The following is a 24,868-nucleotide window of genomic DNA, read 5'->3' as shown; positions in this document are numbered from 1 at the left end:
AAAGAAGGGCAATAAAACTGGTGAAGGGTTGGAGCACAAGTCTTATGATGAGTAGCTGAGGGAACTGGGGTTATTTAATTTGGAAAAGAGGTGGGTCTCTACAACTACCTGAAAGGTAGCTAGTGACAGATGAGAGGTAACAGCCTTAAGTTATGTCAGAGTAAGTTCATGTTGGGTCTTAGGAAAATATATTTCTCAGAAAGAGTGATCAGGCACTGAAACGGGCTGCCCAGGGAAGTGGTAAATTATGTATAATCACAGAACTTCTGTAGGTGAACTTAGCACTGAAAGACATGATCTACTTTTATGTCTACAATACCAGATTTTGATAACTTTGGTTATTCTTTTAGATGGCTATTTCCTGAGCACTATATAGCAGAAAGCCTTTTGAATACTTATTCTGCTGTAGACCATCAAGAATTCTTGGAAATAGTTTATTTGACTTCTTATCTGTGAGAATGACTGCTTTGGTGTATAGTAGAAAGATTATTGCCAATACTGCTATTAAATACATTTTTGTTTAAGGAGGGTTCTGACATTGATTTGGTCTAGCATGCTTAGCACAATTAGGTATCATAGTCCTCTGCAAATCTTTGTAAGGGTGATTGCCTAAAAGATTCTGGAAGGAAAAATGTTCAGAGGTTGTTTAAACTAGTTAAAATTAAACTGTTTCAAAAGTAACCCATCTGTTTATTTGTTTGCTTGTTTGTTTGTTGGCGCATGTGCAGTTTTTTATCTAGGACTTATGGGAGATATGTCCTCAGAATGTCATGACCTCCAACTGGATCTGTATTCTTTTTCAAAATCTAAAACTACTTTGTTCTCTTAGAAGTCAGATGGAAAGAGTTGCATCCTCTTCTTTCATTCTTGTTCACTTGTTTAAACATTCATCTAGGTCAGGGCAAAAGTCCATCTGCTACAACTGCAAACAAATCAAACCTGTATCTTGAAACACATTAATCTGTCCCTGGTCTCATAGGGGAAACTTTCTCTCACTCTTTCATGTTGTTTATATGTTGATCTTCATGTAACCTTTATGTGATATCCCTGAATTCCCACCATAAAAGAACGTAATAGACTGTGGTGATGTGGATATGCCATAAAGACTTCTTTTTTGTATTAGATGCAGTGGACTCTTCAGTGTACCTCAGAATTTGTCATGGATGAAGCTGTTCTACTAGCACTGACTACTGACTGTAAGTGTAGACATAAATGTTAAATCCTCAAGTACATAACGCTCAGGTTTTTTAATGGCTCATCGCTGGGGCAAAGTATCAAAGTATCCAGTTGTTCTACTGGTTTTTTTGTTTGTTTATTTGGCTTCTTTTGTTTGGTTTTTTTTTTTTTTTTTTTTTTTTTCCTGGAACTGATATGAGGTATTGAATACCAAATTGTATCAGAATTATTTTGTAACTAATATGGTCTATATAGGACTATATACTTTTTTCCTAATTTGCTTGTGTTTTTCTGAAATAAGAAAGACATAAAATAAACAAAAAGTTGTATTTCCTAGTACGATAGCTAGAAGAGTTATATTATCTACTGTTCCAGGGTATTATTTGGATATATGTGACCTCCTAGGATTTTTTTAATTGAGAAGAGTTTTATAAACATTGCTGACAATGGTAGTGACAATACAACTAAATACATAGCTTAGGATACTGACTTCATGTATTGGTTATCTTGTTATGGCAGAGAATTTATTTTGCTTTATTTTTTTCTGTCTCAGATACCCACATGCTGGGTGTCTTTTTCTGCAAAACTTTCGAGGTTTGTGGCCAGCTTGCTTTTACATAGTATAAAAGACTAAGTGATACAGTGCTTTTGAGCTGTTTGTAAACTATCCCCCTGTTCCTCATCAGGCTGTATGTCTTATTACTTGAAGTTCAGGCTTGAAATCACATGTACACATAAGATGCTGAGGGAAATTGAAAAATTCTATCATTACTTCTAGTTTATTTTCTGGTGACCTAAGGATAATCAGATTTTTTCTATAGGTAAAATTTAAACTTGGAAATCTGATTGTAAATACATTTTTAAATGCAAAAATATGTATTTTTGGAGGATGGTTGGACTGGGTGCTCTTGTGGGACTTTTCCAACCTTGGTGATTCTATGATTCTATGATTTCTCTTGAAGCACGCATTATTTTTCATAAGAAAATCAAATGCCTCAATTTCCATTTGAAAGACTACTACATTAACTGTTTTAAACTTGTTTACCTTCCTATTTTAGTTTGAAACTCCTATCTAAGTCTTCAGCCACTACTGCAATCCTCATGCAAGACCAAGAAGCGAATACGTGGTAAGCTGTGAAAGTGGTTTAAAGGTCACAGCCAGAGGGTGGTGCTCAATGGCTCTATGTCCAGATAGAGGCTGGTGATGAGAGGTGTCCCCAGGGGTCTGTCTTGGGATTGGTACTCATTAATTATCACTGACACAGACAATGGTATCAACTGCATTCTCATAAGTTTGCTGATGATACCAAGCTGACTGGTGCAGTTGATATGGCAAAAGAAAGGGCTGCTATCTAGAGGTACATTGATAAACTCGAACAATGGGCCCCTGTGAACTTAAGGAGTCTCAACAAAGCAAAATGCAAGGTTTTGCACTTGGGTTGGGGTAATCCCAGATATGTATACACACTGGGAGAAGAACTCCTTGAAAGTATCCCTGCTGAGAAGGACTTATGGGTCCTGGTAGATGAAAAACTTAACATGAGCCAACAGTGTGTAGATGGCAAAGAAGGCCAACAGTATCCTGGGCTACGTCACAAGAGGGGTGGCCAGCAGGGTAGGGGAGTTGATTGTGCCCATCTACTCTGCCCTTGTGAGGCCCCATCTGGAGTACTGCATCCAGGCCTGGGGCCCCCACTACAGGAAAGATGTGAACCTTTTGGAGAGGGTCCGGAGGAGGCTAGGAAGATGATCAGAGGGCTGGAACATCTCTTCTTTGAGGACAGGTTGAGGGAGTTGGGATTGTTTAGCTTGGAGAAGACTGTCGGGAGACGTCATTACTGCCTTCCAATATTTAAAGGAAGCTTATAAACAGGAAGGAAATCAACTTTTTGCATGGGTAGATAGTGAAAGGTCAAGGGGGAATGGTGTTAGCCTAAAGGAGAGGAGATTTAGATTAGATGTCAGAGAAGCGTTTCACTGAGAGGGTGGTGAAATGCTGGAGCAGGCTACCCAGAGAGGTTGTGGAGACCCTGTCCCTGAAAGTGTTCAAGGTTGAATGGCATCCTGGGCAATCTAATCTAGTACATGATCTAATGATTGGCAACTCTGCCCACAGCAGAGGAGTTGGAATTTGATGATCCTTGAGGTCCCTTCCAACCCAAGCCATTCTGTGATTCAACTAAAACGTAGTTTTGTCAGGAACAGCCCACAGATGAAGGAACCTTGGGTCTCAAGATACCTGAACAGTGGCTCCTTTAATCCACTTTCCTTCACTTCTTTTCTAGCAAAACTTCAGGGTGAAGTCATGGAAGACTAAAATTTTTCTATGTTCTCTGGAAAGAGGGAGGCTAGAGAACCCTGATAATCTACTCGTTCCTTTGAACAAATATACCTGAATTATATGAGAGGTAAGTGGTGGTAGACCTGCACAAAAGATGCAATTTTCACAAAATCTTTTTCAAAGAGCTTTACTACTAGTAATCAGAAATAGTTGCCTAGCAGAAAGGTGGATAAAATAAAAGTAATCTGAGAAGAATGAAGGTCTTTAGAAACTCCACGGATTAATAGGAATGGCAAGAAGATACAGAGTGAAGCCTGAGGGCAGGAGAAAACTGAGGGGCATTGATGTGAGGAAAAAAGACTCAGAAAACGAGAAAGCTGTCATGGTTTTATGATTTTTGATTATCGGTATTCCACATCATAACATCATATAGTGCACTGGGAGTTAAAGAGTTACTGCTCCATGTCTGGATACTTGTTCCAGAAGAGAAAAAAACATTCCCCAGAAGACTATTTGCTGTTCTGTTATCATTTTTGCTCAGGGGGAACAGATGCAAAGCCTTGGAAGTTCACCTGACATGCTCTTTTCCCTTTTTCAGCTCTCCTGCCTGCTGCTTGACCCAACTATGATGAGGCCTTTCCACCTTTTGAACATTCTCTCTCATTACATTTGATTTACTAACTTCAATTCTAATTATATTTTATTATAGTGTGTTATTTTGCATTCCGATACCATATTTAGTAAATTAGTTTGTTTCTCCTCAGATCATTGCCTCTGTTTTTAATTATTCAGGGTCTCCTGCTTCCCCTTTCTGGAGGCACGGATCTACAGATCCTCCACCCCACTAGTCATGGAACCAGGAATCAGCCCATAAACCATTGACAAAAGTGGGAGTTTACTGAAGATCAGAAGAATTCAGGCACATTAGAAAAAAAGAACTAGAGAACAGATAGTCAGATGCAAGAGTTTCTATAGCAGTCTTGTGTTTTTGAAATATACTAGCTCTCTTTGGAACATCTTTCTTACTACGGTGGGTGGAGGAGGAAGTAAGACAGAATTGGCTTTGTGGGTATATGCACACTTTGGCTTATTCAAAATACTTAACCATTCAGAGTACAGTAAAATTCAAGAAACTTCATTAAAATGATGGAAATGTTAGAGTGATTGCGTACACAAGGTACTCACTGCATTTGTCAAGTGATTTCTAAATGCTCAGGTGCAGCTAGGATTAAGCCTTTGAAATGTGATGAGGAGATTCCAGGTTTTCATAGCAAATTCTTACAATTGTTAAATACATCATTAACAATGATGACAAAGCATGTTAATCCAAACAAGGTTAGGAGAGCAAAATAAGGCAGTCTTTCATTCAATATGACCTTTCATTCTGATTGTTCACTCTTCTTTCCCCCTACCCCCCCCTTTTTTTTTTTCAGAAATACTTCAGAGAAGAACTTGAAATAAAGTGCCAGGTAAGATGTATCTTTCCAGAGCACCTTCCTCTTGTGAAACTTTTGATAAATGTAGGTCCTTGCTTTGACTTTTTTGAACTTACATAATTTTGCATTCTTGTTTAAGATGTAACGATTTAAAGATTAAAATTCAAAGTGGAAACAATGGTCTTCTCCTTAGAACTTCTTTGAACATACAGATGGAAAGATCTGAAGGTATTTATAAACACTTTTTGCAAGAAATGCCACTTAGGAATCGAGCTATAAAAATTAGATATTATCACACACTTTCTTTGCAGCCATTAAAAGTAGTTGATTTACAGGTCCACAGTTATTTCTAGTTACAAAGCTCCAAAGGAGCTGAAAAGGAAAGAGGAAAACTTGATAAATAATGACATTTTCAAAACGGTTTTGTGCAAAGAATTTATTCTTTCACAGTAAAGGGCCATAAGGAGCATCCTTTAGTACAATGAATTAAATTTTTGTAGTAATACAAAAATCACATTACTGTGTTCCTTTAAATTACATTACTAAATAAATATTAGTTATCCCCTTTGCCATCCTCCAATAAACTTGAGGCATTTACATCAGAAATGTGAAACTTACTTGAACAAATGGTATTTAAATCATCTGTAGCTTGAGAAGCTAATTAGAAAGGAAAGGAGTGCTGTTTTGTGGCTGTATTTATAGACCATATTTCCCTTCGCAGTAAACCAAGAAGTCTGTGTGTGCAACAAAAGACTATCTAACAAGCTCTTGAATAAAGAGTAATCAGAAATTGCTACATAAAATATTTTCAATATTTTTCATACAAACCATGAGTACAGTGAAGCAATCTGGAGCAGTCACAATCTCAACTCCTAAAAATCATGTAATTAGTGCACAATTTCATTGGGAACTATGCCACAAGATTATAAGCAGAAATGCATTGGCTTTGAGGAGCATAGCTGCACCAGGTGACATCAACAAAGAAAATCTGGCTAGAATCAGAAACCTTGCCCGTGCTATTACAAAAGTCTATTTAACTATAATCACAATGTAGTAAACTACTGGAACGCTACTCCAGAGATATTTGTCACGTAGACAAATACAACGATCTTGTCTATATCTGCACCATTTTAAAAAAGAGTAGCAAAGTTTGCAGTAAGTACGTATGTACAGTTTGAATGGATGTTTGTGCTTATCACAGTGCATGTGCATACACATTGTGAAGGGATTTACTGCCCACGGAAATGCATAGGAATGTATTCTTTTAAACAACATACGTCTGGAGTGCAATTTAAAAGCCTAAGAGGGATTTATGTAAAGCTTCAGGAAGAAAATGTTTTTAGAAACCATTCTGCTCTCAAAATAAGTGTTAGTTAAAATCTTAAGTTCAGACTAAAAAGGAGCAAATAGACATACTTAACTAAATTGCTGCAATTTCATAGGAAAAGCAACAGAGCAGAAAACCCATAAGACAATAGAGTTATCTAAATGAATAACTTTCATCATCATATTCAAGCTCATCTTCTTCATCATCCTCCAAAAGTCCATACCTAAATTTATGATAGACTGTGCCATCCTGACCCATGTATACAATGTCATCTTCTTCATCATCATCTTCAATATCTCGATCTCTGTATTCAATCACTTGGTCTTCCTGATAGCTTGGGCTCTCATGATAATTGCTCGCATAGGAAGGAAGGGTTTTGGAGTCATTTGTCAGCTTCTCATACCTACCTTTACTGGCAGTGCGTGGTTTTGATTTTGATTTTCTCCAGATGACTACAATGGCTCCAATGACGAGGATAAGTAAAATACAGATAATGACAAAGAAAGCGCTCTTGTTTTTGCTTGCTGGTTGTAACTTGGTTCGTAACACACAGTCATCTGACAGCAACAATAAAATAAAATAAAATAAATTAAATTGTGTTTGTACATGAGAATTGCTGAGTTTGTTTTAAAAGACTAAGAATGCTTTGAGTGTGACAGTGTAAGTAAGCAAGATTGTTGAGACAGCTTTGTTTCCTTATTAGACTAGCAGTAACCTGAAAGAAGCTGAGAAGCTAATAAGTAGACAAATACAGTCCTTCTATCTGAGAGTACGCAAGAAATGGACGATCTCTCCCCTTCCCAAGATGTACTTTTCACTATCAAGCACCTAGAAAAAATTGAAGACAGGTTGTGTGCCCTGAGCCTGTTTTTCCTAATTGTATCAGTTTGCCTATAAAAACATTTTTCTACCCTACAGATCATCAGTTGTATAAAACACTACAGCTGTTCTGAAGTTGACAGTATGATTTTGACTTGGGAGCTTAAAATTATGTGTTTCAAATTGCTATTTATTAAAGGAAGCACTTCCCAGTCAAGTGTTTTATGAAAAGCTTGGCAACTTGGCACAATAGATTGGAATGAGAGGGGGTGGCAACTCCTGCACTAATTGCAATTGCTGTTATTTGGGTAAAGTCCTTCCTATTCTAGTGATGGAGCAGTAAAAATACACCACATATTTGTAGTTCAGCAGTACATTTTTGCTGTTTTCTACTTTTCACCACTAAAAGTCAGCTTAGTCAGACATAACACCCACCAGCAGCACTGCTGCCCCTCAGGATGGTCATACCTTGTGTTTCATTGCAGTCACAGCACTCTGGGATGTCTGCTGGGTCAGTGTCACTGCAGCAGGGTAGGCAGCGGCCTTCTTCCAGATAGAGCTGCATGCCAGCTGGGCAGATGGTACAGTTGAGAGGTCCAGGCCCCTTGCACTCCGTGCATGTGCTGTCACATCTCTCACACTTTGTCTCATCCCCCTACAGACACAGAACAAACAGTGCACCTTTCTTTTCATCTTCCTTGGCCCTAGATGTGACAGTGCTGCCCTAGATTCACTGAGTGGTCACATCTGGATGCCAAAGGTATCGATTTCAAAATACTGGAAGGAATAGGAAAACTGAAATTTTGTTAATACTTGTTAGGTTTGCACTGATCTACTTGTAGGAAGACGGATGAAGACTTGTATGAGCTTAGAGATCTGACTTAGGAAGACAGCTGGCTAGAACTCACTCCAAATATATGCTTTTTGTCCAAAAAGTGTTCTTCTTTTGCTAGTCCTGTTGTAATAGATTTGGCTCTTTGGCACTAATGATGTCAAAGCAGCCTTCAAAAAGTGTATTCAAGAATATAATTGGAAGTACTGAGATGGGAGAAGCAAGTGAAAATACGTTGAGAGAAGAAAAATAAAAATAAAAAAATAATAAACAGAAAGGAAAAAAACTAGAGAATTCATTCCCTTTCAGATTAGGGCAGGGACAGAAATAAAGAGTAAAGCCGGCTGGAAATTTTGTAGCAATCTAATTTTTTTTTAGTTCTCATTGGTTCTATTTCGCAGAAACACAGTGTCATGTGTGTCAATGGCTTGGGTTGGAAGGGAGGTTAAAGTTCACCTTGTTCCAACTCCCTGCCATGGGCAGGTCTGCCCCCCATTAGATAAGGCTGCCCAGGTCTCCATCCATATTTGCCTTGAACATCTCCATGGATGGGGCATCCACATCTTCTCTGGGCAGCTTGTGCCAGAGCGTCTCTACCATCTGCATAAAAGATTTCCTCATAATGTCTAATCTAGATCTTCCATCTTTTAGTCCTGTCACTATCAGACTATGTGAAATGATGGTCTACTTCTTTAATATAAGCTTCCCTCAAATACTGAAAGTGTCCAGTGAGATTTCCTCAGAGCCTACTGAACAAGCCTAGCTCCTTCAGCCTTACTTCATATGAGAGGTGCTCCAGCTCTCTGATGATCTTCCTGGCTGGACTTTCTCCAACAGCTCCTCATTTTTTCATGTCCAGGCACCAGACTTGGACACATTATTCACAATGGCAGAACAGAGAGGGACAATCACCTCCCTGTCCCTGCTGGCTGCCCCTTTGTTGATGCAGCCTAAGGTACTGTTGTCCTCCTGGGCTGGAAGAAAATCTCCAGTTTTTCATCGACCAGATTATACCAGATTACCCAAATCCTTTTCTGGATGGCTCTCAAATGCTTCCAATCTGTACACACACCTGGGATTATACCAGCCCAAATGCAGCACCTTGCACTTGGCCTTGTTGATTCTCCCTGTGTTCACACAGGCCCACTTTTCAAGTTTGTCCAGATCCCTTTTGATGGTATCCCTTCCTACTGCCATATCAGCTGCACCACTCAGCTCTGTCTCTTGCAAACTTGCTGAAAGTGTACTCAATCTCACCGTCTAGACCATCAATAACAATATTGAAGAACACCGGTGCTAAGAGGACAGATTCAAAAACTTCTCAAATTCCAAATAATACTACTGGTGCTCATCACTGTCATACCTACTTTGCTGTATGTTGTGAGGCAATTCAGAGCTTCTAATGTTTGTATTTCCTGGCCTAATGGGAAATATGAGCTATTTTTTCTGCCACAGGACCAAGATCAACAAACCCACTGTAACAATCTGAAATGCCAGAAATCTTTCACCACTCTTAATCTCAGACCTGCAGGGCTGCTTGTCCTGAATCTAAGAGGTTGGACAAAATATGGGGAGACAGCAGTAGATCTGGAGCTCTTAAAAAGAACTGTGCACCTCTGTGGTCCTCAGCTCCTAGGCTTTTTTTCAGGTTCACAGGTATGGAGCAGCACTTATATGGGAAATTTCAAGCCAGAGACTTCAGGTTATGCGACACCATTTTTTTTCTTTTTTGTGAGGCACTCAGCTCTGGGGCACACATTCTGCACCAAAGCAGAGAACTGCCTCAATGGGCAAGGGACAGCTCATTTCTGCTGGGTGCCATTGCCCTGCACTTAGAGGCAGATCTCTGATGTGTTGGGGTGGTGCCAAGAACAGTGGGGCCACACATCAAGGTACAAAGGTGGCAACTAGGGAGCACAGAGAACAGAATGGGTGAACAGAGCGTGGTGTGGCAGTTTGCTCAGGACAGGCAAGCAGGGCATGTTGCTCCTTTCATTCAAGACCGCAAGAAGAGAGCTCTATTAACACCAACATGGTGTTCACCCAGCATGGCAGACAGGCTGAGGCAGAAAGGCAGATATGGGGCCCGCAGCTGCATGGGCTGGGGAGTGCTCTCAGACAGATCTCTCAGGGACCTTTGGCTGTGGGGAGTTACAGAATCTGGAATTTACTCTTTGGCCTGAGGGAGGAGGAGGAGGGGATGGATATAATTGATATAGGTGTGCCTTGCTCGGTGAATTTCCTGAGCAGATGCCCAGGCTGGAGAAGAAATCAGCAGGCTGAGGCACCCGGGAATCAGAGAGGGGGACTTATGAGGAGGTCTGAACTGACACATGATGGCCTGCAGTCTTCTTGTAAGTCCCTGCCTGGAGAAGCAGCTAAACCAGCTTCCCACCTGGAGGCTAAAGAACAAGATAGCACCCAATACAAGGGGTATGGACCTTCATTTCTGCATGGAGTGGAAGGAGGTACCTTCCTCTTAACCTGACAGTCCCCCGCTGAGCAACAGGCACAAGACTTGGGTTGGAAACAGAAGTGTTTGAATGCCAGGCAGCCCAGGAAGCAGCAAGCATGTGGAGAGGGGCCAACCGAGGAATCTCCTTAGAACTAGGGCCACCAAAAAGAGGCAAAGAGTCTTAGTAGCTGGGGACTTCTTGCTGGGGGCACTGAGGCCCCCATTTGCCACCCAGATAACCTCTCCAGAGACATTTGCTGTCTTGTGGGGCATGTGTCAGAGATGTTAAGAAGACTTTACCACTTCTGATAAAACAAGAAGACTATTACCCACTTGTTGTCATGCATGTCGGGTCATAGGATGTTGTAACAAGGAAATTACAGAACATTAAAAGGATTTTGCATCCCTTGGAAAGGCATTAAAGGGACCGGAAGCACAAGCAGTGTTCTCCTCTGGGTTCCCATGGACTAAACTTTTAGAAGGTAGGGAGCTCCTTGAGAGTTGGTTGACACTTAAACATCACTTCTTCCAATCTCAAGATCAGTGCATCCCTAAGGGAAAAAAATTGGGGAAATTCAACAGGAGGCTTGCACGGATGAGCAAGGAACTCATAGATAAACTAAAGGGAAAGAAGGTCCATGAAATGTGTAAAAGGGGCCTGTCCACCTGGGAAGAGTATAGGAATGTTTTCAGGGCCTGTAGGGATACAACAAGGAAGACTAAGACTCTCTTTGAATTAAGCCTCGCAAAGGAGGTAAAGGAAAACAAGAAAGGTTTTTTTTTTTTTTTTTGTTTTTTTTTTTTTTTTTTTGTTTTTGTTTTTAAATTATGTCAGCAGTAAAATGAAGATTAGAGAAAATGTGGGTCCCTTAATAAATGAGGTGAGTGCCGTGGTAACAGAGGATGTGGAGAAAGCAAAGACTCTGAATGCAGTCTTTAATGCTAAGGCTGGCTCTCAGGAATCCTAGACCCTGGAGGTAAGAGAGAAACTAATACTTGCTGTTGGTTGAGGAAGATCTGGTCAGAAAGTGTCTAGCTAAAATCAACACAAATACATGGGCCCTGATGAGATGCATCCACATGTGCTGAGAGTGCTGGCAGAGGTGATTGCTGAATCTCTTCCTATCATGTTAGAAGAGTCTTGGCGAATGGGAGAGGTGTGTGAAGACTGGAGGATAGCCAATCTCAGTCACTCCAGTCTTCAGAAAGGGCAAGAACTACAGGCCAGTCAGCCTCAGCTCTGTCCCTGGAAAGGTGATGGAACAACTTGTTCTGGATACCCTCTCCAGGCAGTTAGAAGAGAAGAAGGTCATCAGGAGTAGTCAGTATGGATTCACCATGCTTGACCATCCTTCTATGCTGTAATCACTACCTGGGTAGATAGGAGGAGAACAATGGATGCTGTCTGCCTTGACTTCAGCGATGCATTTGACATCATCTCCCACAGCATCATTGTAATGAAGCTTAGAAAGTGTGGGATAGATGAGTAGATGGTGGGGTGGACTGGCTGACTGATAGAGCTCAGAGGGTTGTCATCAGTAGCACAGAGGCCAGTTAGAGGCCTGTAAATAGAGATGTTCCCCAGGGATTGGTGATGGGTCCAGTCTTGTTCAACATCTACATTAATGATCTGGATTAATGGATAGAGTCCACCCTCAGCAAGTTTGCTGATGCTGGGAGGAGTGGCTGATACATTGGAAGTCTGTGCTGCCAGTCAACAAGACCTGGACAGACTGGAGAGTTAGGCAGGGAGGAACCTGATGTGGTCTAACAAGAGCAAGCGTTAGGAGGAATAACCATGTGCAGCAGTGTAGGCTAGGGGATGAGCTGCTGGAGAGAAGCTCTGTGGAGAAGGACCTGGGTGTTCTGGTGGACAACAGGTTGACCATGAGCCAGCAGTGTGCCCTTGTGACCTGAGCTGCATTAAAAAGAGTATGGCCAGCCAGTCAAGGAAGGTGACCTGCCCCCTCTACTCTGCCCTGGTGAGGACACATTTAGAATTTTTAGGACTCCCTAGTTCAAAGAAGACAGGGATTTCCTTGTAGAAATCCAGCAGAAGGCCATGAAGGTGGTAAAGGCCCTGGAGCATCTCCAGTGTGAGGAAGTACTGAGGAATCTGTGTCTGTTCAGCCTGGGAAAAAAGAAGACTGAGGGTGGATCTGATAAATGTTTATAAATATCTAAATGGAGGTGGGAGCAAATGGATGAGGCCAGGCTCTTGGTGGTGCATAGAAATAGAACAAGGAGTAATGAACTAAAACTTGAACATAGGAAATTTCATATTAACATGTTGAAGAACTTCTTTACAGTAAAGTGACAGAGCACTAGAACAGGTTGTCCAGAGAAGTTATGGAGTCTCATTCCATGGAGACATCCAGACCTGTCTGGATGCCTACCTGTGTGACCAACCATACCTGCTTTGATGGGGAAGTTGGACTCGATTTCCTTTCCAACTTTTGCAGTTCTGTGATTGTGAGATTCTGTGATGTCCAGCCAGTTGTCTTACTTTGTTGCTATATTCTTGAACAAACGTCTTTGAAAGGCAGTTGGTGTAGAAACCCGGAAGCAGGCTAGGTGCACAGACCCAAACCTGATTGTGATCCTATTCTACTAAATATACAGCTTTAACTTCAGCTTCTCTTTTCACTAGACTTCTGCTAGCAGAACTGCCTATCAGGAATGTGATATGATTTCTCAGATGCAGAAATCCCTACGGAAATGCAGTTAAACTAGGATAAAATAAATACTCTTTTACTAATATAATTGATTTTGTTCACATGAGTTTGGTATCATCTTTGACAGAGTAGTGTCTTTATATTTACTCTTAGAGAAATATTCTATAGTAGAAAAACCCAAAAAAAGAAACAATGCTTCCTTTGTCAAAAGAAGAAAAAAGTATACGTTTTTAAAGCCTTGAAAACTCAAAGAAGAACATTCTGTGCTTGTGTTGTGTTCAGAAGTTAAAATTCAGCATACTAATTACCGGACCAAATGCCTATGAATATTACCTCTTGTTCTGGTGCCTCCTGGACTTTGTAGTAACCTACAAAGCAGTCTGAGCTGCATATTCCATTTAACAAACTGTAGCTCCATACACAAGATGTGCAGCTGAATCCTTCCTTTCCTAAAGAGGCAAATAAAACAAAAATATTAAAACAACAATAAAACAACAATGTTAAAATTGTGAAAATTCTCATCTAACTTCATACTGATCACTACTACCAATGAAAAGGGATATTGTTAATTTCAAGCATCTTAAGTGGCAGCTCCAGCTTGAAGAAACTGGTATTAAAATGGTATTCAGCAGCTTCTGCATGATGCTTGAGGTTTTGTGTGCCCCAAAACTGCATTTCTTAATTCATGAAAATATTCATGACAATGTGATTAGGGAACCATTGTACAGGGTTGCATTCAGGAGGATCATTTAGAATGGTGCGTGTTTTGTGAGTCTTTTTAAAGGCAGATGCTGCCCACAGTGTTTCTGTGGAGCATTAAAGTGAGTGGTTTGTCCTCCAAGTTACGATGTATCTGTCAGTTTCCCTGCAACTAGTTGTTTTCCTCCATCATCTAAAAGGAAAAAACCGTACTAATTAAATGTTAGCAAAAGTTAAACAGGTGAAGTTAGCAACTTTTTATGGCTCAGTTAGTTTACTCTGTCTTTTCAGGTCTTGAGAAAGAAGAGACTTCTTTTCCTGTGCATAAGCAGTGCAGATGCATTTCAAAGCAGCTACAGATTTGTTATTTAAGAGGATGAGCTTGTATTTTATCTTAGTAGTAACTACAGCAGAAAATGTCTTCTGTAGTAATTTTATCATGAATAAAACAAAATTCATGATTAGAAATGGTCTATAAGTTAAATGACAACATCTTTGTCCCAAATCCAAAGTAAAATGTTTGTTGTAATATTAGTATATATACATTATAATATAATGCTGCTATGCGGTCACATTTTAATAGTTCTTGAAGGTTGCTTTACTCTTGGAAGCATTTCCACAATTTTAAATATTGTTATGTTGCAGTTAGCCATCTGTGCTATCCAACATATCCACCATCCAACACAACTGCTGTACACTGCTTGGTGTAGTCTGAGCTGTGGAGCAGAAGCTGCCAGCTATCATCAGATGACATTCATTCCAAGTGGACTAATGCTGCCCCATTCCAAATTGCACACAGTATTATAAAGGAAAGTGAAGAAACTGAATATGTGAGGGTGTCATAGAAGAAAACATATCTCAAAATAAATGTGGTAAAAAACTTAACTGCATTAAAAACAGCAGACATCACACTGATGTTTTTTCCCCCACACTGAAGATATGCTTTATGGTCTTAAGTGCTGTTAGCAGTTGATTTTCTACTCTTTCCTTTACTGACCACAAAGATCTGAGGTTAGATTTAAAACCCTTGGCTTTCACAGAGTAATATAAGTTAGTTCAGAGACGGAGATGTTATTCAGTGTTTGTGCAAGAAGCAGAGTGTAGCTGTGAAGGCAATAGAGCTCTTTTATTTTGAAGTGGATGAGCATCTTTGTGTGAGGTCTGGCTGACTGAAAACTCAATTACCATCGTCAGTTTATTTCTTTTCTCTGGGAACTCACTCTTTGTGCTCCCCTCTATGGCTGCAGGCGGCCCCATGGGGAGCCTGCTGGGAATTCATATTCTTGCTTTGATCTTGGTTGATTGGTACTTTAAAGGCAAGGTGGCAACATGAAGCAGCCAGAAGAGTGAGAAACCTTGGGGTGCAGGAGAAGCTGGCAGCTGCTGGAGAGGCCTTGGCTGCCTGCTGTGGCCAGAGATCGTTGATGGCTGGCAGGGTTATGCACAGCACACCGTTTTGTTGTGTGCTTACAGATCTTGGAGCAGAGAGAGGTAAAGAAAGGAGACAGAAGTGGCTGGGTAATCTTGGCAGGTGTTTTGATAATCTCTTTTATGCTGCCAAAGCAGAGTGTATGCTTTTACCTTCACAAGTTCGGCAGAAAGGGTGGCATCTTTCACAGACATTGTCATCCTTGTTTTCATAGTAATATTCAGGACAAGAGCTAACACATTGGTTCTTGGAGTGCAGCAGGTAGAAGTATGTATCACAGAAAAGGCAGTCTGTTGGTTGAGGCCCCATGCACTCCTTACAGCCCTTGTGGCAGCGCTCGCATGACCCAGTGGAGTTTTGTGCAAAATAGCTGAAACAGATTTGATAGTTGTGGCTGTGCAACATGTCTAACAATGGCAGGAAAACCAGAACACCTTTCATCATGAGCAGTTTCTCTGATAACATGAATGTATAACAGTGATAATTATGTGATCACAGTAAATATTTGCAGTCCCAGTGGAAACAGAACAAATATTCTTGGCCATTGGAATTTAGCTACGAAACAAGTCTTTGTAAAATTGAAAGTATACAATGAAAGGCTTTCTAAAATTGTAGATGAGTTCAGGTACAAAATAAGTATGTAAATGGGCAGAAAACATAAGTTCCATTTTGATTTTGCCAGAGATGTCTTGTGAGATATTGATTAAGCAATAAGAGTTTCTCACTACCCTGATGACCCGTTGTCAGATGGAAATTCAGCAAATTCAAGAAATTCAAGAAATTCAAGAAATTCAAGAAATTCATGATTTCTTTCAATCCATAAGCAGGTTTAGTCAAAGGGTTCCAACAGAGGGACAATTGGTTCACCTAAGTTGTACAGTCAGAGGAAGAAGGGGAAGAGCTGCTTTGTGGCTGTGTTGAGACATGGCCATTACAGACTTCCAGTTTAATAGAATGATAACTGAATTTGAACGCCAGCATGACTGCATTACTGCAAAATCAAATGGATCTGAGCCAGAAATAGTAAGTCCAATTTCCAGATTTAAATTTTTGTCACAAGAACTAATTGAATTCACATTTTGAAATTGAATGTACTCATATTAATGAAGTTGCTGTCCAGGAGTTTGACTACTCAGTTAAAACATCTTTTAGTGGTTAGTTTTATTATGATTGGTTATAAATATTTGCTTAATGCAAAACAAAAATCATCTCATCTAAATTTCAAGTTAGGCGGAGCCTGCAAGAGTGCTTACTTCCTGTGCTGAAGCTGATAACTTACAATATTTATTCTGCTCCACTCTTTTCTATACAAATATAACCTAAGAGCATCCTCAGAGAGTGAGAATGACCACATAATGTCAGATAGTCCCAGTTCGGGAGCAAACATTCTAGTTTTTATACAATAAGGTGAGGTTTTCCTCTGCCTCTGTATTGGAACAGCATAAGACATTTTTGCAAGAAATGAAATATAATTCTGCCTGACTCTAAAATAAATAGGAGAGAAACAACCTAACATCTCAAAATGTTCTCTGTGCTGTAGCTCTCTCTTTGCTAAAGACCTTGGACCTTACCCTGTTGGACACTGGCTTACGCATCCTTTTCCTTGCCGATACAAGCCTGGTTTACAGGAAAGGCACTGCGAGCTGTGTTTTCCATTGCAGGTGGCACAGGTGATGTGGCATGGGGAACACCGTCCTTCATCACTGTCAGCGTAGTACCCAGCTGGGCATGTTTCAACACAGGTTGTATCTGCACAGAGAGCAATGAGGAATAGCATGTCATAGTATTTGCTGCTATAAAATAGCTCGCAATATGCTCCCAGATTAGACTCTAACAGGAGATGCTATTAACGCTTGTACCAGAGCAAGAAAAGGGAATGTTGGGATATTAACTTGGGATAGTAATTTCTTCTAAGCCTTTTCAGTTAAGTCGTCCTCATTTCTGTACTTCGTGTACAATAGCATGATTTTCAGAGCAGATAATTTTTTTATCTTTAGAGAACATAAATGCATAGTACATGATAATGAACAGCAGTGATTTCATTTAAAATACAAGAAAGAAGAAATAATAATGAAGAAGTTCTCTATAGGCATAAACATTTCCTATAGTTTTCACTCTTAAAAGTGTTGATCTCATTGCATTCTGTGTAAATCATGAATCTGAAATTTAGTGACTTTTATTTGCTGGTCTTTACCCCTGTACGTAGCTGATGCTTTGTGTTACGAGAATAAATGTCTGCAATACTACCAAATGTATCAGGTACATCACACTGATTGAAATATCAGGAGGTCGTTAGAAGGACAGGAATCAGAAACAAGAAACTAAGTGATTCAAATAACTGCAAGCTTGTCAAGATAAGAGAGCAGTGACCATCTAGCTAGTAGCTTAATACTTATTATCTCACTAGTTTTTCACATTTTGATGATTAAAATTGGGAAAATAAAGATACTTCCTTTTTTTTTTTTCACCAATGGTAATTGTGCAAAACAATTTAATGTGATGATATAAAACACAGATCTAATGCAAAGCATCCAAAATTTAAGAATGCAAAATCTGCATCAGATTAAACATAAACATCTTGGGGTCAGTTTCACCTTGGGCTTTCTTTATGTGTTTCTGGCATGAAAGATCATTTTAATCAGTTTCTCTCCAACTGATTTTCTAAATTTTGTCTTGAAAAAGTTACAAAGAATTGAAGTTTAAGATTTAATATTTTATACTCTTTATCAATTTGTTCCTGAGACAATAGACTTTTACACCAAGTCTCAAAAGTAAAGTAGTTTTATATCTCAGCCATCCACTTGAGACTGGCATTGTGATCCAGGAACGATTTTTAACGTTTCTACTTAAGTATTTATGGCTCATCAGATTTCTGCAGGAATTAAAAAGTCAGCCTGAAAATTGTGATTTCTTTGTGCTTACAAAAAAAAAAAAAAAAAAAAAAAAAAAAAAGATTGTCCCTCTCCTCTTCTTAAGGTCTTTATAGAAAGCAACAGTGACAGTAAATAGGAATTGAATTAAAAAAAAACAAACCATTTTGTTTAGCTATGGGATTTGTTGCTACTTAGAAGTCTGTGAGTGGCCAACCCCAAATGATGATTTTGTTTCCAGGTAGCTCTACAGAAAGTAGTTATCACTGAGCAAGTCTTCTACTTATCAGATCTACATTGCAATATTTAGATAGTCTAAAGCAGTCCTAAATATTTTATGAATGTCACATAAGCTGGTTTATTCCATGCTGTCAGTGTGGAATAAACAGGAGGAAGGCACTTACTGAAAAGATAGCGGTTATTTGCACAACTAATACACTGGTGTTCAGTTGGTCCTGAGCAGTGAAAACATTTCTTATGACAAGTTTTGCAGGTCTCAGTTTTGTCATCATAGTACTCGGTGCGAGAGCAGTGTCCAGATAGCATGCAGTGTCCGTTACGATTCAGGATCAGGCCGTTTCTGCACGTAAGGCAGGCAGTGGATGAAGAACAAGTCTTGCATGTCCTATTGCATGCTGAAATGGAGAAACAGTAGGAATGTCACCATGCTATGTTTCATACGATTATTTCAATACAAATTTTGCAAGGAGCAGTTTCCATCTCAGAGTGAAAGGCTGAGAGAAACAGAGAAAAATCTCTGGTTCTGCGTAGTCAAACCACTCACTATTTTTGAGGTCATGCAGCCAGTTCCTTAGGTTTCCTTTTTCAATGACTGAGAAGTGATTTTCAACTTACTGTCTCCAGCAACGCTCAGTGTTTTACCAGAGTAGTTCAATAAACACATTCCAGTTTTGTTGCCTTCCTCTCTTGGACTTTCTCCAATTTTTGTAAACTGTGCTTGATATTTCTTCTGCCTTTGTTATCCCCTCCATTTCCAAAACATAGATGGACATAGTCAGGAAGGGCAGGTCTTTTTAGAATAGTGTTTTGCTAGTCTACTTCTATCTTACTGCCATTCTGGAGAAAACAGCAGCTACCAACCTTGACAGTCTTCAGTCTCATCTTCATAATAAGTCCCTTCAGGGCACTCTTCAGAACACATGCCATCATATAGGACAAAGTAGCTGACTGCACACTCAGTACAGTCGTCTGAGTCTGGTCCGTTGCAGTTCTTGCAGTCTCCATGGCAGGGAAAGCAGTGATTGTCTTCATCATAGAATTGGGTAGGGCAGTCCTCTACACATTTCCCTTCATGCAGGAAGAACCCATCCACACACTCTACAGAGAACAACAAACAGAGTAAGCAAAAGTGCTTATGCTGACTTCAGTATGTGAGGGAGTAGTGCATGTCATAACAGGAGACAAGCAGATGGCTTGGAGCATACGTTCTCTTCTAAATTTTCCCCTCCAACTTGCCCATCATAGCCTAGCTCTCACTGAGCATTCCTGTTTCTTCTCAAGGGTCTGAGAAGTGAAATCAGCTATTCATTTTGTTATTGATAATAACCAAACAATTCTGCCACTGTATACTGGTGGACATAGTTGCTTATTTCTGAACTTCTGTTTGATTTGTTATTATATGAATCTGGTTGGAATATTTGGTCAGAATGTTTGGCTAGAGCTTGGATTTATCTGTTAACTTTCTTATGAGTACTTGGTTTAATAGTGCTGTTTTTCTTTTTCCTCCATGTTTGTGTATAATTTGCTAAATATTAATTATCCTGAATATTCTGGTGTGCATTCAGACTCATGAGCACACTGAAGTTTTTCCCAAGTATGCATTACTAGATAATGTTTCATTACAAAGGTTTTATTCTCTGCCGTGAGTAGTATTGCAAAGAGACAAAGTTTAATCAAACTAGGAAAGAAGCATTCTGTATTTCACTGTGGTGTGCATGTGTATTTAGGTATTTAGACATGAATACAATAAGCTGGCATCAAACTAATATAGATATCTGAAGAACAACAGGAACACACTAAGCAAGATGAAATCACTTTACAGGTGCCCAGTTTAGACTGAATCTCCTCATAAAGCACCATTTGCTTAGCCTTTGTCTTAGAGGAGTTTTTCCTTGGTTTGGTTTGGTTTGGTTTGCTGAATTTCTTTTCAGGTCTGTTATTCTCTCAGTCTGCTCCTAGACTGATCTAGACAGACTGTAGCCAAGTCACAAGCAGTTCTTTGTAATACCTTTGCACGTTTCACTGTGAATGCACTCCAGACACATAGCAGGGCAATGTTTACAGATTCCATCAAAGGCAAAATGTTTCTGTGAACAGGTAGGTTTACATTCCCACTGCTCCAGAAGCAAAGGACTTTTGCATGACTGGCATTTGGTAGCACTTCCCTCACATGTCTTACAGGAACCACTGCATTGCTTGCAAATCCCAGAATCGTTGAAGTATCCCCTATTGAGTAAAAATAAAACACAAAGCAAACAGTTGGTCAGCATATATTTACCACAGTCCAGTCCATTAAGAATTACGAGCATATGTGAGTCTATTGACTTTGCCAGTGCACTTATTTCATTGGATCTAAAGGGTTTCTCACACATTTAGTTACTTGTCCTCCACTCAATTTACACCTTCTGTATCTGCAAGCAAAAAATGTACATGGCTAGTACCAAGAAGGGAATTTGGCTTTCTCTTATTTTTACACCTACACTAAGGCATATTGGACTTCCTTTCCCACCGCTTTCTTGGTTTGCCACTTCCATAAAATAGGAGGGTCTATAGTATCTAGGAAAAGAAAGACTCTATACTCCCATGACTAACTCTCAGTGATGATGGCAGAGAAAGAATGAGACACATCATCTCATTGATCCCAGATGGAAGAAGGAAGAAGCCCACAAGTGTCAAAGCTAGGAAGAATAAGGAAAGGCTGGATTAAATGGACAATAAACCCATAATGTTTAAGCAGCTGTGTGCGGTGACAGTAAGACAGGAAGGAGGAGCAAGTTTCACCAGCATCTATGGTGTGAAAGCTGCTGTAGGCAGCCCAGGTTGAGGCAATTAGTCATGAAGAAAACAAGAAAGTAGGCCTATGTTTTAGGAGAGGAGGGATGCAATCCAGTCTGCCTATACTCTCAAAATGAAAATGTTAGAAAATAGAGGGAAAAGCAACTCTCTATTTTCAGACGATTATTAATTTACATGCATGCAAACATGTATTTCACTTAAACAAATCTGGTAGCAGGATATGATTTCCTAGAGATTACATTTCCACAGAAGGTGAGGGGAGGTGTATTAGAAGCAAGGCTAGAGAAAAATTAAGAAGAGCTTTTCCTGTCATCTATTCTAATCTTCCTTCTTTATTTTTTTTCCCTAATCTTCATTCATAATCCTGCATCTATTTCTGATAGTCCCTTTTTTAGTTCCAGTCTAGAGTGCTCTTCTAGCTCAGTATTTCTGTGTCCTCTGTCAGAAATTATAAAAAAACCTCTAAAAAATTCCCTTCCCTTCCCTTCCCTTCCCTTCCCTTCCCTTCCCTTCCCTTCCACAGTTTTTGATTTCTTTTTCCTCCTGTAATGCGGCAGATACTTTGCATTTGTTCTGAACTATGCTAGTCAGAATCTGTTTCACTGCCCCTTGTATACTTATATGACAAAGTTAGCATGAAAATTCTGCCAAAGAATTTGTGCTAGTAATAAGAAAAGCAGAAGGTGGACTTTTTTCTTAAAAGAAAGATGATTCAAGTGAGAGTTTCATATTACATAGCATAGGTTTTATACATATATATGTAGCTTTGATGAATACTAACAAAGCACAGAAAACAGGAATACCTGAGATAGTGAAGTTAATTCCATTTATTAGAGTAAAAATTAAATGTTGTAAGATGCCAAGAATAGAAAAACCTAACTGGCTACTTTATTTCCATATCAGATCTCTGAAACGTTCACTTTCTTGTTTCACAGAATCACAAAATCATTGGAAGGGACCTCTGGAGATCATGGACTTCAACCCTCTGCTAAAGCAGGTTCTGTAGTGTAGGTTGTACAGGAAAATGTCGAAATGCCCAGATGAGTTTTAAATACATCCAGAGATGGAAACTCTACAGCCTCTTTGAGCAGCTTGTTCTAGTGCTCGGTCATGCTCAAAGGAAAGAAGTTCTTCCACTTCATTATAGATGGCATCCTAAATAAGTTGTTCACACCCTTACTCTCTACTACTCTGAGTAAAGGACAGGTTAGGAGAAGGACTAGACACTTGTTGTCATTCTCCATGAAGAATATCCTGAAACACTGTGGTCCTTTTGAAGACAATGGGAGCAGTAAAATCTGTCATAGCATTACATATCTAGTTTCACTTCTGATTTTTCACTTCTTCTCTAAACCATAGAAAATTTTATTTACTCAGGCCATCTGAAAATGATTTTTACCTTGTGGTATTTTTTAATACCCAAGTTACATTTACCTTTCTTTTAAAAGGCCAAAATTAAGGATTTAGATTACAAAAAGAGAAGGAGCTCAGTGAGGAATGTAACAGGGGCTACTTACTCAGGGCATTCCTGTAAGCATCTGCCATTGTGGAGGAAGAAAGACTGTCCTTGGTCAGCCTGACACTTCTGGCAGTGCCAGGGATCGGAGCAGACCTCACAATTGTCCATGCACATTTCACACTTCCCACTTCCAACATCGGCAAAAGTTTGTTGTGGGCACTGAGAGACACATGTATTGTGGGCAAGAAATTTTCCTAGCAAAACAGAAACCCAAGTGGCAATAAGCACCAATTAGAAATATATCCAAAAGATTTGCCTTTGGTGGCTACAAAAATGCTTTCATCTTCATGGAAGTCTGACTTTCTGATGCCTGAAAGCATGAATAAAACATTCTTTAAACATTTTCTTGAAGTAGCTGGGAAATGTAGTAATTCAAAAACTTCACCAAAATTTAAGGTTAGAAAGAATCATCAGGTTTATTTAGTACATCTCTCTGAATAAAGCCCTCTTCAGTAATACCTTCATCATGTCTACAAATTTTGGCTGAAGAGAAATAAAAGGAGCAACAACCACCCTTATTTATAAGGGCATGTGATTAGATCCTAGCTGATGTCTCTCTTCAGCTGTTGATTTACCAGACTGTGCCTTAAGCTGCTAATGGACTTTCTAGTGATCATGATTGCAAATATTCCATTGAAGTATGTAACATACAGTATATTTTGTCTTTTGCAAATCTTACTCAAAGAAGCTTAAGTCTCTTACCTTCTGGACATGAAGTGCACCTGTCAGCAGATTTGTCACAGGTCCTACATGAAGGATCACATGGTTGCAACTGTTTTTTTGCAGCTGTAATTAAAAGAAAATACAACCCTTTTTAGACTGTTTTGCTCATTTCACCTCACTCTGGGAAGATTGTTCCCTATGGCTTTTTCTTAAGCTGTTGTTAGAGTGTCTCCTTGGATTTTTGGGATTAGAGCTCGAAGCTGGAAAAGTTGATTACTGTGTTCAACTCCACGCTCTTAAATTAAGAACAGTAATAAAGGAAAACAGAAAAATTATCCTGAGAGTCACTAAAGCACTATTCTAGACTTTTTATCACAAATGAGGACAGTTTAGCTAAATAGTTTTAGTTTCAGAGCAGTGCTCCAAATCCAAATTCCAATCTGTACTCCTGAAAGATTACAAACAAGAGGAAGAGGAAGGTATGTCAATTTGGGGGACTTGATGCAGTGAGGTAGTTTTGTTGAGCTTTTGTACTAGCTGCCTGTCAGACCATTACCTTGTATCTAAGGGAGAAATCTCTGAGAAGGAAAGGGAAACGTCTGGAAAGATGATAGGTAAACTAATTCTCCCCAGTGATATTGCCTGCTATTTCCCTCCAAAAAAAAAAGAATCTGGATGTATTTCAAATTGAATTTTTATGCCTTCAGGTAGCTAAGACCTTAGTTATGTTTTGCATAGGCTCAGTGCCAAAGATATTCAAGGATTGTACTAAAAGCAAATAAATTCTGTTGCCTCAGTGTGTGAGACTGCATTTTGAGCCAAGCAATTATAACAAAGGGATAATGAAAATGTGATGAGGAAGTAATAATGAACAGAAGACAGTAGTCTTTTAATGACAGAAGACAGTAGTCTTTTAATTTTTCTGGAAACCTAAAATAAAGAATGAAGCAATGGACACAGGCAACTTAGTACCTCAGCACATCCAACTCGTTCTACCAATTAAATGTGTTTGGCTTGTATAAGTTGAGGGACTGACTAACACTATCTACTACCATCTAAATGGTGTTCATACACTTTTTTTTTTCTGCCCGTTACAGAAAAAATTATTTTGGAAGCTGATATTTTGAATGAAAAACAGAAGAAAAAGCTTTGATTAAAAGGAGGAAATAGAAGAGCTGGATTGTATATACAGCTGCTTCCCACAAGGAAAAATGGTAGGAATTTTACACAATGGAGAGACTATTAGTAGAAATATGGTATATGTGTAAATAAATTTGAACAAGACAGTGAATGCCTGTAGTGTTATAAATCTTGATGACTGGCACAATACTGAAGAACTATGGATATGGTAGGAAATTACTAAGGCATTATCATCATTCTGGCTGTAGCATCTCTGCTCTCTCTGAACAAAATTCTAAGAGAATTTCAGGGTCTAGGGACAGGCCAGAGGATCTGCAGTAAAATGTATATACAAGAATAAAGCAGCACATTATCAGGGCTGGGACTCTCTGTAGTCAGATTAATGCTGTTGGAGTTAGATTCACAGTTAGAGTAAAGAAAGATTTCTTGAAAAACCCTGATTTGGCTCTGTCCCTTGTGTTACCTATGCACAAGCTGTATATTTACATATGGATTAACAGCCATGTGGTTA

The 24,868-nt window shown here is 39.4% G+C and overlaps 1 protein-coding gene and 1 long non-coding RNA gene across 9 annotated transcripts in view; one reads left to right on the top strand and one right to left on the bottom strand.

The window, feature by feature from the left end:
* The first annotated feature begins 948 nt into the window (after nucleotides 1–948).
* On the top strand, nucleotides 949–24,329 carry LOC122183444. Of its 4 annotated transcripts, none has more exons than XR_006180265.1 (5): nucleotides 949–1,196; nucleotides 2,235–2,303; nucleotides 3,462–3,584; nucleotides 4,891–4,926; nucleotides 24,315–24,329. It is a non-coding gene; the product is annotated as an uncharacterized LOC122183444 (long non-coding RNA). The 4 variants fall into 4 exon arrangements; XR_006180264.1 differs by lacking the exon at nucleotides 24,315–24,329 and adding an exon at nucleotides 21,971–22,857; XR_006180263.1 differs by lacking the exon at nucleotides 24,315–24,329 and adding an exon at nucleotides 5,033–6,782.
* PCSK5 (proprotein convertase subtilisin/kexin type 5) overlaps nucleotides 5,354–24,868 on the bottom strand; it is a 267,838-nt gene continuing 248,323 nt past the window's right edge. For all 5 annotated transcript variants that reach the window (XM_042877361.1, XM_042877362.1, XM_042877366.1 and 2 more), the window contains 10 exons: nucleotides 23,257–23,340; nucleotides 22,553–22,748; nucleotides 20,248–20,465; nucleotides 19,101–19,337; nucleotides 18,404–18,634; nucleotides 16,701–16,878; nucleotides 15,282–15,499; nucleotides 13,335–13,450; nucleotides 7,508–7,694; nucleotides 5,354–6,777 (listed from right to left, as the gene is read on the bottom strand). In XM_042877361.1, the coding sequence (XP_042733295.1) occupies nucleotides 6,374–6,777; nucleotides 7,508–7,694; nucleotides 13,335–13,450; nucleotides 15,282–15,499; nucleotides 16,701–16,878; nucleotides 18,404–18,634; nucleotides 19,101–19,337; nucleotides 20,248–20,465; nucleotides 22,553–22,748; nucleotides 23,257–23,340 (2,069 nt within the window). In that variant the 3' untranslated portion in view covers nucleotides 5,354–6,373. The remainder of the gene's footprint in view (nucleotides 6,778–7,507; nucleotides 7,695–13,334; nucleotides 13,451–15,281; nucleotides 15,500–16,700; nucleotides 16,879–18,403; nucleotides 18,635–19,100; nucleotides 19,338–20,247; nucleotides 20,466–22,552; nucleotides 22,749–23,256; nucleotides 23,341–24,868) is intronic.

Source organism: Lagopus leucura, unplaced genomic scaffold, assembly GCF_019238085.1.
Source record: "Lagopus leucura isolate 7727_CA_CO unplaced genomic scaffold, USGS_WTPT01 Super-Scaffold_100018, whole genome shotgun sequence".
Taxonomy (NCBI): domain Eukaryota; kingdom Metazoa; phylum Chordata; class Aves; order Galliformes; family Phasianidae; genus Lagopus; species Lagopus leucura.
This window is presented reverse-complemented; position numbering and strand designations above follow the sequence as displayed.